This window comes from Mesoplodon densirostris, chromosome 10 (genome assembly GCF_025265405.1).
Source record: "Mesoplodon densirostris isolate mMesDen1 chromosome 10, mMesDen1 primary haplotype, whole genome shotgun sequence".
In the NCBI taxonomy this organism is placed as follows: Eukaryota; Metazoa; Chordata; class Mammalia; order Artiodactyla; family Ziphiidae; genus Mesoplodon; species Mesoplodon densirostris.
In genome coordinates, this window is record NC_082670.1 from 43,882,108 (window position 1) to 43,897,479 (window position 15,372).

Sequence of the window (15,372 nt, forward strand, 5' to 3'; positions counted from 1 at the left end):
TCCCTGCAAATAAACTATGGATTTAAGACATTTACAATGCAAGAAACAAAGAAGAAAAAAGCAGAGAAGACACTCCTAGAACAAGCCTCCCCCAGCCACATCATGAGTTAAACCAGGGAGGGTCTCATCAGATTTGACAAGATTTAGACCAAAAACTTGTCAAGACTATTTGAAATAAGTATATATTCCTACACCAATGTTGTTAAGTGTAAATCTGACACTAAGATTATATTGAACCTTAAGAAATTAGCTAATGATAATATATGCAAAAAAATATCTGATAAACACATTGGAAGAGTTTGCTCAGAAAATTCTTATTGCTGGAAATACGCTGTCAAAGAAGTAGGGAACCCACTGGCAGAGAAGATAGAGTCTATAAGGCTGTGGCAACTGAAATTCCTGGTCTTTGCCCTGGGGCAAAAGTCACTCTTTTAGGGTGAGGAACTTTTAAAAGAATATTTTATCTGAGGATAACTTTTGAAAACTTTTCATCTCTTTTTATTCTCATCTCCTATGCAGGCTTTAATTTCAAGTAATGGGGTACAATAAAAGTGTGGGTAAATGAATATGAAATTCCTTTGAACACATTTTGCTTTGCATGTTTTTTTTAACATCTTTATTGGAGTATAATTGCTTTACAATGGTGTGTTAGTTTCTGCTGTATAACAAAGTGAATCAGATATATATATATATATATATATATATATATATATATATATATATATATATATATATATATATATATATATATATATATATACCCGTATCTCCTCCCTCTTGCATCTCCCTCCCACCCTCCCTATCCCACCTCTCTAGGTGGACACAAAGCACGGAGCTGATCTCCCTGTGCTGTGTGGCTGCTTCCCACTAGCTATCTATTTTACATTTGGTAGTGTGTATATGTCCATGCCACTCTCTCACTTCATCCCAGCTTACCCTTCCCCCCCCGTGTCCTCAAGTCCGTTCTCTACGTCAGCATCTTTAATCCTGTCCTGCCCCTAGGTTCTTCAGAACCTTTTTTTTTTTTTTAGATTCCATATATATGTGTTAGCACACAGTATTTGTTTTTCTCTTTCTGACTTACTTCACTCTATCCTGTTCCTTTGATCTATATTTATGTTTTTGTGCCAGTACCGTACTGTCTTGATTACTGTAGCTTTGTAGTATAGTCTGAAGTCAGGGTGCCTTGCATGTGTTCTTAATTTAGCACATAGGAAGCAGAAGCCAGAAAGACTCCGTATGTTTGCTGTCGTTTATCCTAACTAGATATTCGACATCTCCATTTCACCAAAATTATATGAAGTCAACCAAAGTTGTACAGTTGGGCAGGGTAGGTCAGATATTTCACAAAGTCATACAACTCATCTATGACTCTATTCACATCCAAGTAGATTTTGGTGACCATCAAGTTAACCCCTAACAAGACTCAAGGAAACCTAGTTACTAAAGTACTAAGAGACAAGTGTCCTTGCCTTCTTCATGGGCCCCCAGAGGTATGTTCCTGGCCAGGTGGCCACCTCATGAGACACATACAATAGCTTGGGCACTTGCAAATGTACAGTTGGCGCAATCAGATCACTTGTTTGACAAAAAAGCACAAGCATTTCAAACCACGTTGTCCAAAAAGTTGTAAATGACTGTACCTCATCCCGATTTCCCTTGTTGCAAATACGTGAAGCAAGCTTAAAAAATGATCAAAAAGGAAACAAGATCCTTTCTCTGCCTCTCTTCCTTTTCATTGTTTTACAGGTCAAACCCCAGCAGCCAACAGGGCACTTCCAAGGCCCTCCACCCTTATTTGCCATAAAAGGAGCCAGATCTGAGATTTGTCCAGGCCCATCCCCTTCTGCACTCCATTTTTTCATGAGAATTAGTAGTTTTTATTTTTAAGACACAAAAAATCGACTCCATGATTCAGCTGCCTTAACGCTTAAGAACCATTCAATTAATTAAACAAGGAGGCCTTTAGACCCAAGTGGCTCTAGTGCCTCAGCGGCCTAGGAAAACAAAAACCCAAATCTAGTTCTGTAAATGCCTTGAGGTTACGAAATCAAAGCCTAAGGGCAGCCAATCACAAACAGTCAACTGGGCTCTAAGTGACAGCCATTCAATGATTTCCTGGCTCTGCCTCTGCTTTTTCTCCTGTTGGTGGACTCCTAACCACTTCTGGTTTGGCGCTGCCTGATTGGTACTGGCGTTTGCTCAAGTAAACTCTTAAAATTCTTTAGTAAAAATTTTAATTTAAGAATAGTTGATTTACAATGTTGTGTTAATTTCTGCTATACAGCAAAGTGATTCCGTTATATATATATATTCTTTTTCATATTCTTTTCCATTATGGTTTATCCCAGGATATTAAATATAGTTCTGTGCTGTACAGAACCTTGTTTATCCACCATATATATAATAGTTTGCATCAGTTAACCCCACCCTCCCCTCCCACTTGGCAACCACAGGGTCTGTTCTCTATGTCTGTGTCTGTTTCTGTTTCGTAGATGTCCTAAAAATTCTTAATATGCCTCAGTTTATCTTCTAACAGAACCAATCTTTAAGATTTTTAGCTTTGCGATTCATTCCAATGTCATTTTTTTAAAATAAAAAGTAGGAAAGAAAACAAAAAAAGAGAAAGAAAGACAAAAAGAAAAGAGAAGGAACGTGTGCAGCGAAGAGGAGGGAAACTTACAGGAGGACCTCAGAAGTCAGCCTGAGGCTCTGGGAAACAAACATTCAAGAGGAAACAAATATCAGGCATCAAAGTGTGAAAAGCTCCCCAGGAGGGCAATTGCTGGTAGCTGGGAACAGTTCCTTAGGACTCTGGAAGTATCTTTCACCACTTCCTACTACAAAAACCAAATTCCCTAGCTCTTTATCAGGGGCAGCATTCAAATGAGCCCAGATAAAATTATTCCCTTAAATTTGTCTTTGAAGTGGAAATATGATCCTATGCAAAGCACTAAAGAAGTAACAGCAATTTCAACTGCCTTCTCAGACCAGGTGTTTACAATCAAATGCATGAATTACGGCAAGTGGTCCCGTAGGTTAGAATCACCCTTCCCATCAAGGGCATGCACTTGAGACCCATGCTTTGAGAAAGGAGTCACTTAGAAGTGGCACCTAATTTCTGTCTCCGGAAACTCCAGGCCCTTCAATTCAACGCTGGCCTCCATGAAAATGACCATGCGGGGAAAACACGCGACTATCTTAACTAACTCCTGAATCCAAATGCCACCAATGACGTGTGCTGAAATGAATTTACAAAGTCACGGGGCAAATTGTGACCAGTCATACCCAAAGGAACCATCTGCCATCCTTCTAATTATATTTGATGCCATTTTTATATTTAAGAAAATTTTATCATTTGCTTTTTAAATGTACACAGGAGGGAATGTAACTACATTACCCTGTCATACATCCCCTGGTTTCAGTTCATGTTTTTTAGTGATTTATTTATTAGCTTTTGCCCCTTGAATATAAGAGCGCCTCAGGGTCACCAACAGAGTCTGGCACATGGTTGGTACATATTAAAAATATTTATAGAATGGTTAATGTTATTTTATCATTTCTTATGTATTACATCCCTGTGTTTTTTGTCCCCCAAACTTAGCCTGTCACACTGTTAGTAAAGAGAGATCATCCATATAAGCTTTATTTAGAACAGAAAAAGTTCACTTTAAATAATCAGGTATGCCATATGTTCAAGTGAATATGTTTTATTAAATGCATACTAATATCTTCCTATAGTATGTGAGTATACATAATAAATTAAAAGGTATATATTTATTAAATATAGATATAATACCAGAACATGATTACTTCAGATGAGAAAATCAAAATAAACCCATTTTTAAGTCTCGTTTGGTCACTCCAAATGGATATTTGCTCATAAAAAAATACACTGACTTTTTTCCCTGGGGAAAAAAATTAATTCCGTAGCAATGTAGTTAAGGGACATGTTTTATTTCATAGCTTTTCTGCAAGCAAACTTGCTTTGATACAAAATGAGTTCAATGGTACAGGTGCTACTGTCCACTCAAGCAAAAGAAAACCTCACATTTACATGAATGCACTTTATGATGATATTCTTACAGGATAAGAGGGCTCACGTCCAGGATGCCTCTGGCCTCAGGTGAAGCCATGGCACAGAAATGCGCAAGAGTCTGGGAATCTCAGAGCATGGGCAGGTGCAGAAAGGAACTTTCTGTGAGTTCTCCGTCAGGTACAAGGTTAAGAACTGCGGCGGGTGTGTTTGTCTTTTTGCCCCCGCTCTTGCAGTTTACACTTAGATCGTCTCGGAATAGATGGCTGTGGGTGTCTTTTGGCTTTTCAGAGTTTCCAGAGAAGCAAGAAGGTGTCCTGAGGTATCCTTCATGTTAGCTCCCAGTGGAGGGCTGGCTGTCGGGAAGTTGTGGACTTACCTGCAGGTATAGTGGTCTCAGGTGTGCTCCACACGTTCAGTGCAGAAACGTTAGTGCCTATCAAACTCTCTCCCCCCTCGCGGAGGATGTGACTAAAACCCCAGACTATCTGACCCAAATTATACAGATAAAAGAAAAAGACAAATACACAAATAAGGCCATCTGCAGAACTTTAAACTCACCTCTTGTATTATTTCACAATAGTCTCTACATCATATGTTACATCTTTCAGACTTAAATAGTAAAGGCTTTAGGAAGGACAGTGGTAGAACCAACTGCACTATCTCTTGGAGGACTTGTCCAATTTGCTGGCAGGTGATTTCCTCTGGGGTGTGGGGATTTTGGAAGGCTTGGCTGCGGACGGCCGAGAATCTGCTCGGGGCGTAGGCCTGTGTGTCTGGGGGACAGTCTCCACGTCGGAGCACACGGACTGGATTTCCGAGATGTCAAAGTCTGATGCATCGCTGCCTCGGCGGCTGCTGGCCCGGCTACCAGCTTTGCTGCCAGCTCGGCTTCCTGGTCGGCTGTGGGTCTTCTTGGGATCTGAGGAGAGAGGGCAGAGAGGGGTCACCCTTCCTACTGCATCCAGCTGCCACCGATTCTTGAAACTCAGTGCCACGTTTAATCTCAGCCAGTTTGCCCACCCAGTGGGCGCTCAAGAAATACACGTTGATTTCATGGCCTTGCTCCCACACTAAGTAGACAAAATATACAAAAAGCTCAATTTACAAACAAAAAGAAGGTTGGGGGCTACCCCACTTAAAATGGAATTCCATTTACTACACACAGACATAAGGAATAGATATATCACTTGAGATTGTGTTTTCCAAAGTTTGGCGGGTGTAACCCAGGGACGTGTGCAGTACAAACGCACACAGCACAAGCTTTGTGTGTTTTGCCTAGGATAAGTAATTCGAAGCACAAAGGAATTGAAGACAAAAGACTTGAAAGTTTAAAGAAGCTTCAGGCTTGCTGTGCTTAGGATCCCCGGGGTCAGGGCCAGTGCATCTGGGTTTTTCCAACCACCCCAAACAGAACCCAGTGCAATTTCCAAGCAGCAGAGGAGGCCAGACTTTCGGTCGGAAGGGGTAGATCCTGCCACGGTTTTTCTTCGATTCCACAGTCACTGTCTCATCTTTCTCTGGTACTTTGCAAAAGGGATGTTTGAGTTCCTTATGCCCATGGCTCACTGATCCCCTACCTTTGATGGACGACTGGGACCACTTGTCATTTTAGAAGAATACAGCAGCATTGATTTGTCTTCCCCGATTAGGAAGAAATGGGATTTTCATATCAGATCACACTGCAAAGCCATGAGAGAAGAAACGCAGCAGACTCACCAGCAAACTGTGTCCGCACTCGGGAAGCTGCGGTTGTGATCAAGCCACTGTCCTCCCCGGAGTGGAAGCCTTTCCCTGATAAATATCCCGGAAGTCGAAGCTTGCTTCCTTGTATCGGCGTTCCCTGTGTCGAATCAGGGAAAAGACATTTCAGATATTGCTCCTGTCCCGTGATTCTCCACTGACACCACTTCACAGACTGGTGGGAACTCTCCACTAGACACTCAGGAGGTGAGGAGGCATGGGGTTCTCACTTGCTTTTCTCCACTAATTTCTTATTCTCTCCCTAAATTCAGAGGGACCCCTCTAAAGGAAATGAATTCATGTTGGAGAGAAAACACAAAAGTGGAGATTCCCCGAGGAAACAAAGACAAACTCTGAGTACGTTAGTATCTTTCAGATTGTCAGTGAATTATCACAGAGTTGAGAGAGTACAGCCAAAAAGATGATGGTGGCTGCATGGTCCCAAGAGAAGACTGGCCTCTAAAAAATCGTGCTTGGACTCTCTGCTGCCTGCAAGGTTTTTAGGGAACTAGACAGAAATAAACAAACAGAAATCGAACAGGAAGAAAATAAGGAATGCCTAGACAGCCACCATTTAAACAAACATAACTGCCAACAAGAAAAAACAGCGACATTCTATAACTTGGTAAGATGTCACTTCCTCTCTTGGCTCCTTCACTGTCTACAGTCCTTACGAGATACCTAGGCAATGTTTGGTGATGATTCTCTTAAAATTCTTACAGGAGTTTGCAGAGAATGTCTAAAGTAATCAAAACTATGACATTTTATTCTAAATCTGAAATCATTCACTTTTTCTGGATCACCACAACATTTTGGAAATTCTCCCAAAGTTAAGAAAAACCAAAAACCAAAAACAAATCTGGGAAGTATAAAGACATCATATTCCTCAATGAACTCACAGTCAGGGAGCTGTTTGGAGGAACAGATCTAAACAATTACATATGCTTTTTGAAAAATTAATTTTCCTTTATTAAATAGTTTTAAATGATTAATAATAAAGCATATGTAAGACCTTTGGATCTATCAGGGTTGCAATTTATTAATATTAATGATATTCATAATTCATTTACATATGTATTCTCTACATACATTTAAGTATAGAATTTATATAGAATTCGTATACATATAATACTTGGGACTTCCCTGGTGGTCCAGTGGTTAAGAGTCTGCACTCCCATGGTAGGGGGCAGGGGTTTGATCCCTGGTGGGGGAACTAAGATCCTGCATGCTACTCAGCACGGCCAAAAAAAAAAAGATGCTTAAGCATTGAAAATACTCTCACAAGTCTAACCACAATTAATCCTCACACTTACCTACTCACTTTTTCACAATTGTGGAAGAGGAGGACCTGAAGAGGGCAGTAGTTTGCCCGAACCCTGACAGCTCTGCCCCAGTTAAATTCCTAACTCAGAATCTCAACAACCCAGGAGAGAGTGAGGACTCACAGGTGATGAAATATATCACTCAAGATGACAGTTCATTACCATGAAGGACCAAGAGCATTCTTTTCAGACGCCTTGATCTTCTGATTTTATAGTCACAAACCTACCCCATGCTGTTAAAGACCCTTCCATAGAAGGATACTGTTGCTTTGCCTCATGAGGCTATTTGAAATGAAACCTAGCTTTGTATTAGCCAAAATAATAAGACTTAAATTTGGGGGGGTTTCCACTTTTCAAAAATTTGAACTAACAGAGTAGCACAGCTCTAAATATTTAAAGCAAACATGTCACTTTAGGTTCCTTCAGCTGCTCTCAGTTTTGGCTACAACAGATCCATCAGAAGCGACAGACGCCTCAGACATAACATAGGATACTAACATCACGCACTTGAGGGAAAGGGGAGAAATGAGGGGCTGGGGGATGAGGAAGAGTTGAGGAATGGGCTTCTGCCCCAACTCTATACCACCATCCGCAATCTCCATTTCCATCATTTCAATCTGAGTCAGGAGGGCAATGACATTTTCTCTGCCTACCTCTCATTATGAGTGTGAGGGTTACATAACAGATAAGAGTTTTGAAAAGCACAATAGGCTTTTGAGAGGTACTAAATTAGTTTTATCCAGGAGTCCTTGCCTTTAATATGAAATACCTCCTTGGTTTCAGTAACAGTTCTTTAGGGATTTTTCTCCCTTCCTTATTGTGATTCTAATCAAATATGTGATTTATTTGGTGCCTACGTTTATCATTTTACAGAGAACTTTCTTTAAAAGACGTATGGTTGACTTCCAATTGAATATAAATGATCTGATATATAAGTTAATCTCGGCAAATTTTATATCACCTAAATATCTTAGCCCCATATAGCATGTCATTTAAAAAAGTGAGAGGGTCCTGAAAAAAATCATTAAGTCTAATAAAGATACATACCTTTTGAGAATGACAATAACTTTTTGCCTATCCAAGCCCCCAGCCCCTTGCACTGATAACTAAAAGGCTTGGGTCTCATCTACCCAGTGTTCTTGGGCAGAAATAAACATACCAGACAGGCAGAAGGACCTTGCCCAGAGAGAACACTCAGTCCACATTCTTTTAATTTAAGTGATTCTCTTGCAAATGATACTGCCTCTCACTCTCACCTAAAAAGGGTTACAGCATTTCTTGCCCAAATTATGTCTAGAAGCAAAAGCATAGCATCAGCTTGAAAAGAAACCTGACTTAGGTCTGGGTATAATCTCCTGTTATGTCACTCTCCCAGGGGAGAAAAGCAAAATTAAGTATGAGAAAGAGAACAAAAAAACAAAAAAGGCTGAGAGCATGCAGAAGTAACTAGATTAGGTTGACACCCTTCGAGGAGCTATAAACTGTCTTTTGTGTTCACCCCTTACTCTCACGTTCCTAGGGTTGAGACTTATTATATAGAAGTCTGTAAAAAGACGACGTATTATCAAAAGTACATTTAGGGTGAGGTGAAGCAGTGTTAGTAGGTGATCGTTTCAGTTAAAGGCGGCTGTTAGGCTGGAATCTGGGGCCTTACGATACCTCTGGAGATGACATGGGGAAGTCTGAGCACTCAGCTGGTTTACAAGGAGTTGACACCTTGCTGTTTGTCAACCAGGGTTTACCATAATTGCGTGTTAAAGGATGGAGAATCTGTATGGAACAATGGCAAATCAAACGTAAAGGACGGCAGGTAAAAAAACAAAGCCACGGAAAGAGATTCACAGCCATTCATTTCACAGTAAGAATGATCATCATTAAAAACAAACAGAAAAGGTCTGATGGCAAATCATACACACCAAAAACATGAAGGAAGCTTTAAAAAGAAAAACCAATCTGAAAGGTAACCAAAGCCCCTAAATAGATTGTCTCTATATGGGCCACAGGGCAAAAGCGCGCGCACACACACACACACACACACACACATTTTAAATTCTTCATCTTCCATATTGTGAGAAGGGACACATTTGGAAAAAGCTGGTCCTACAAATTCTAGGGACCCCCCCCCAAACATTCAAAAGCATACTCTAGACAGTGAGCGCAGAGGAAGAGGAAACGAGTCCTACCTTGGGTGTGCTGGTGGCAGGGACCTGTGGGGAGGCCGCCTGGCCAGCCTGGCTGGACACGGATGTGGACCGGTTGGGCGAGGCTCCCCGGGATGAGGGCCTCGATCTCCGGCCCCGGGGCCGGAAAGCAGCCATTCCCTGACTGGCTCCATCCGCCAAGATGAACTTCTCCCTTAGCTCCATGTTTGTCCTTCCTTTAGCTGGATGACGGAACACACAAGGCACACAAACGAAAGGAAGGGAAAAAAAAAGAGGGGCTCAGTCGAGTGCGGGGGGAGGGAAAAACTGCCACCTGGCGCCACAGACCACGTGGAGGTTTGCAAGAACACCTTTTTGCCATGCCAACTCCAACTCAGCCTCACAAAAAGTCAAATGCATTCCTTTACAATGCATTCCTTTCGGATACAGGCCAGTTGGGGAAAGAAAAAAATAAAAGTGTGTTTATTCTAACACTAGACACCAGCCAAGAGTAACCACTATTAAAGAGAGAGTCAGCATGAAAATGACAAGCTCATGCTCAAATATTGTTAATCCACCCACTACTGTTGCCTGCAGGGTTTCACTATGCCATCCCCACCCTGAGGGGGACAAGCCAGGGAGGAGGGGACTGTGTCTTTTGCATGTACTACTGAGGTCGGGAAATTGCCAGTCTTTCACCATTGGGATTAATTGGACAATTACACAGAATGAGAGATGGGCTGTTAATCATGATGACGACACAGAAACTTTCAGGTTTTGCGCTTTCAATGAGGCAGCTGGTATTTTTATTTTATGCCTTAAAAACTTGGTTTTACAGCATGCAAAATAACAAACAGCAGACCCCAGGATCCGTGAGGTCATCCGTGATGCAACACTCACACCAACACACGTGCACTCGGAGAAGGCGCTGCCAGAACCCCGTGTGCAGGGTGTTAGCCTGTGTTTGATCACTTACACAACCCCTACATTTGCAACACCCGAAGCGTGTTGAAAGTCCAGAATTTCAATTTGGAAGCACCAGCTCAGCTGGATGTGAGTTAAGCCATACGCGATGGATGAAGCGTGTTATTTTAAAACAAAACGATTAAAGCAAGAATGTCCAAGTAGGAAAGAGGAGAGGTCAGAGGGGAGAGGCAAAGAGAGGGGTCGCCAACCTATAGTAGGCTGAGTAGTAGTAATTGAAGAGTTTGATTCCGAACGTAACATTTTACTCCCATGATGATGAACTAGAAGAAATGACACAGGATACCAATCACATTCAAGAAAACTGTTAGCAGGAGAAGAAACAAAGTACAGTAGTTGATTATGCAAGGATTGCTCAGATCGGGCCTTTAGCGCACAATTTAGGAGAAAAGTGGCACTGGGAAGGCAAACACTCAAAGGTCTGACTCAGGATGAAAAATATATTTGGAAGACTTTGCCCCAGCTGAGCTAACTTTCCTAGGCTACCCCACAGAACACTCTGCGTTCTCAATTTTTGTTTCGTAAATGGAGCTGCATTACCTTCAGCTGCATTATTTCCAAAATATAGAAGGAAGGCCTGCTGACTGGCTGCTGGGAACGCACTCCCAGATACCTGAGAGCTATGGTATATTATGTGTGCATATTGTTGAGGCTCTAATCCGTAACTTCAAAATTCAGAGTCAAATTAGTGGTTCATTATTTTAAAAAAATTTTCAATACTGCTTTCCTCGCCTCCCCCTAATTTCACAAAAACTTCCGCTTTTAAACTTTTACTGTACGGTATCTTCAATCTTCGTCGCTCAATTTTCTTTCCCCTTAGTTTGCTACTTAACGACAGAGGAAATCCCTCCCCTGGTTGGTAGAATTGCTCATTTTGAAACTTGCAGATGGGAACGCCTCATAAAGGCAAATCTATTCTAGTGTTTCCTGCCTCCCAGTCTCCTAGTTATCCAGGAGACGTAAAAAAAAAAATGATGAGAGGAACACGGTTTACACGATTGCCACAAGTTCTTTGGGAACTTCAGGCTGACAGACCAATGTGAAACATTCCTTATTGTAATAAATGACCAAAATTAGCCCCACTGTGTTTTTGATGCTGGAAAATAATACAAGATCGATATACTTTCGTGGTGTTATTATCTTGACATAAGTATCTCCTTACCCCTGCAAGGATCATTTTTCACTAAGAACTCATCCAGGGCCATCCATCCACCTCCAACACGAACCATCACAGTACTTCGCAGGATTCGGACAAGCCGGAGTTGCTGGGAGTCTCCAAACTGGGAAGAGGAAGAAAGAAGACCCTCTAATTGTCAAGAGGAAATCTCAAAGGATGAGGTGCGATCTGCGTAAGCAACCAACTCTAACTTCTTGTTTAGTTCGCAGCGATTAGTAAAATCTCAGAGAAAGGGGTTTATCATGATCTGCGTTAGACGGCTGCATGCTGATTTAGCCCAAAGGAAATAGTGTGGAAAAAGATCACAAAGGTTATCACATGTAATATTGAAGCTTTCTTCTAAAAATGATTTTTCTCTCTTATGACGGAAACAACATTAGTAAGGCAGTAATGGAAAATGTTTCTAGAGATTAAACACAGCCATGAAAATAAGCACTGGCCCACTCGCTCAGGGCTTCCAGGAGGTAAGATGATTCTAAAGAAAATTTAATAAACTCTGATTATTCTTCATGAAAACTTCCTCTTACACCTGAAACTGTTTTCCACTGAAATCCGTGGGAGAAATCTTTATAAATTCACTCTGTTTTCTCTAAACAGTCCTGACCTGAGAGATAAAGTAGTAAATGATCATGACTAATAAAAATTTCAGTTAAATAAAACTTCTGCATCACTAATGATCTGGTAGGCTAATTTGTTAAAGGCTGGACTCATGTGCCATTTTTAGATTACTGTAATATTACAACAGTCACTGACACATTAGGAATGATACAGCTTTCAAATCTAAAAGGCTTTTCTTTAAAGCTCTATATATGAAAACTGCTGACACTGAGAAGCACTTGTCTTTTTCTTGCCCTTTCAGTGGATCTCCAATCATATACACTACAGATTCTGCAGATCTTGAATAAACGTCTAGACTACAGGTAGTTTCAGATCATAAGGTTTATTTATTATGAAAGCCCATGAGAAATGATTTTATACTTTTAAATCATTTCTAATAAGCTCGTGTCCAACTTATAAAAACCACCAGACTGAATTTCATGGTTGCCAACCTGGTGGATACTATGGCAAAATGAGCAGTCAAGTAGACATAAGTAGCTTCTTTTTAAGGCAGGTAACATACAATTGTGACTACTTTTCTGGACTCATGATGGATGAACAGAAAACGTGAAGTAGAAACAATTTGCTGTTTTTCATAAATTTTAACACTGAGTTTCAGGAAGAGAACACTAGGCCAAAGCCAACCATTCCAGACCCTGAAACTCAGAAAGGACCTGGAAAGCATGTAAAATGCACCAGTGGGACTCAGGCGTTTACATCAAACCTTTTCACATCACTTTTTCTAAAATGGTTTTAAAGCCTTGAGACTTCAACTTTCCTGTAGTTGAACCTGCTCTAGAAATGTAAATTAAAGTTTAAAAATCAAAATGCATATTTATTTTGTTAGAAAAAATTTGGTGCTGCTAATAAGCAAAGGGAAAGGAGGGGATTTAAAGAAAATTACCCTTAAGGAACCAGATAATTAGACAATACGCTTTTGTTCCAAGACTATGTTCAAAACAAGTTTTAAGGATATAAATATTTATTTATATCATCATATAAAGAATATAAACATATTTTATAGAGATATTTCAATTATTTCCATTATAATAAACACGAATGATTTAAAATTTTATTTTGAGAAGGCATTCTCTGACAACTACCATTGTCTTTAGAATTTCCGTAATTTTCTCAACAGCTAAACTGCGAGACCAAAAAAAAAAAAAAAAAAAGAGAGACTCTAATGTTGTTCTTTGTGCTGTGAATTAAACCTTTTGAAATATCTCATCCTTTCCATAAACAAAAGATGCTATCCCAATTACTAACTCAGAAAATAACAAGAACGGAGAAGTAACTTTTTATGGAAACTAATGGAAGTTTTCAAAACATCTATTCAAAATAACTGAAAATTTTTATTTGAAAAAATTATTTGCTTGCAATAAATGGGGAGAATAGGTAATTTGAAACTTAAGATGTAATATGGCTTAGAAACTGAGGGGCAGAATACCAGCTAATAGGATATGGTCAGGTACTATAAATAGCATGGTTCTTTCCAAAAGCACACAGTAAAAAACTCTCCTTGTTTAAATCAAAATCTGATTTCTCTTGTCTTCAGTTCTAAAATTCTGATCATGATGCAGTGCCCTGGACAATTTATCTTGACTTAAATGTGAGGTCAAAATGGCATGAAGTATGACTAAGATTTCGTGTAAGTTATAAGAGAAACATTTCCTCAAAAGGAATGACATCATTTAAAACCTCCAGAGTTAAAGTTTCTACTCAGGATGCTAAGCCCTAAATCAATGAATTAGGGCACAGGGACAACAGCTGCTTTGGAGAGATCACATCACCGTGGCTGAGTGCCATGGTGACCTCTCCCCTGCACTGTTTTCCCAGGTCACTGGCTGGATGCTGGCCCTTCGCTAGCTACCTTATACCAGAGCATACAGCTTCAATGGCCAAACACCAACGAGGCCACACAGAGATGTGTGGACAATCAACTTTGTGTTGCAATGAATACTTGTATATGATAGATGATAGTATTACTAAAGACAGGAACTGAAAATTGCATTTGTAACACTGTACCCAGCCCAGCTACAGTTGATTATCTGGTTTGCTTAAAGGTAATCTCCTCATTTGAGACACAAGGCAAAAAGGAGTCCTGGATCAAGGACACTTATAGCGTATACAGAAACACCACGCCAACCAACAATGTAGTAGCTAGGGGGACAGCATGGGAAAGATTGGCCAGGGCAAGCTTTAATGACTATGAATTAAAGTTAAAAAAAATTATTGGGAACTTGAGAATACATTCCACTGGTTTATACCTGATTTCCCAGGAAGAACTGATAAAAAATGAAAAATGGAAGAAAGACATAATTAGTTCAACAGGAAACTTTCTATATGACTAGAACACACACACACACACACACACACACACACACACACACATGCGCTCACACTTCGGGTTTCTGGATATAGTATCTAGTTTAGAGATGTGCAGGTACCCATTTTTCTCAGCTTCAAACCAAATAATCAGAAATTTTTCTTTGCAAATGTTTGTGAAAGTCTTTGGGTTTCAAATTTAAGTTAAAAATTCAAATATGTAGATGAATATTTTTCAATGTGGAAATATAAAGGCAAAATGAATAATGTTTCATTTATAAGTAATATACTGTAGGAGGGAAACTCTGCACATTTCCTATCTAGCTACTACAAATAAGAGATGTTCCAAAAAAAGAGAAAAAAGATAGAGAAAGAGTGACAAAGTCATAAGGGTCTTCAAGTAATTGTTTTAAAGAAGGTGAACTGAGTTACTGAGATTTAAATTTTTTTAAATTTCTGCATCAGTGGAAAACACTACCTCTTTTTCACATTTACAAAAATGAGTAAACATTTTAACTTCATTTCCTGGCTTGGAAAAGCTTTGTTACTGAAAATATGACAACTTACCTCTAATCACAATAAAATATAAAGTAATTCAAAGCAACCTAAATACATGAGATGTATTTTTCTGTGAATATTTTTCTCCTTGAATGGATGTATCATACTTGTCAGAGATATGTCCTAATATACAAAATGCAAGCTATCTTTATATGATTAAAAATGACGAAAGTTGGAATTTCATATACCATTATATTTGATAGAAGGTAAAAATAATAAATAACTGGCATTCCTGGGAAACAATGCAGACCAAGTTTTTAATTTTTATCCTTTGAAAGAACGACACAGCTATTCTGAAAACTTACCCTGTATTTGTTATCTCCAATCTGTTCAACTTGGAATCGTTTCGCACATTTGCACTTAGCTACCTGCCTTGTCACCTGCCAGAAGCAATGATGAAACAGTTACTTTCACATGAATATTACATCATGGCATCCTTAAAACCTGTATGCAACAACTAAACATGGAAGTAAAACAACTGCATGAATT

The 15,372-nt window shown here is 39.7% G+C and overlaps 1 protein-coding gene across 1 annotated transcript in view; it reads right to left on the reverse strand.

Moving 5' to 3' along the window:
* Nucleotides 1–3,936: 3,936 nt before the first annotated feature.
* Nucleotides 3,937–15,372, reverse strand: part of LOC132497793 (dystonin-like) — a 504,834-nt gene continuing 493,398 nt past the window's right edge. The window contains 8 exon segments of the mRNA XM_060111281.1: nucleotides 3,937–4,958; nucleotides 5,756–5,879; nucleotides 8,761–8,871; nucleotides 9,285–9,484; nucleotides 10,418–10,489; nucleotides 11,389–11,506; nucleotides 14,268–14,285; nucleotides 15,189–15,263. Coding sequence (XP_059967264.1) covers nucleotides 4,696–4,958; nucleotides 5,756–5,879; nucleotides 8,761–8,871; nucleotides 9,285–9,484; nucleotides 10,418–10,489; nucleotides 11,389–11,506; nucleotides 14,268–14,285; nucleotides 15,189–15,263 — 981 coding nt within the window. The 3' untranslated portion in view covers nucleotides 3,937–4,695.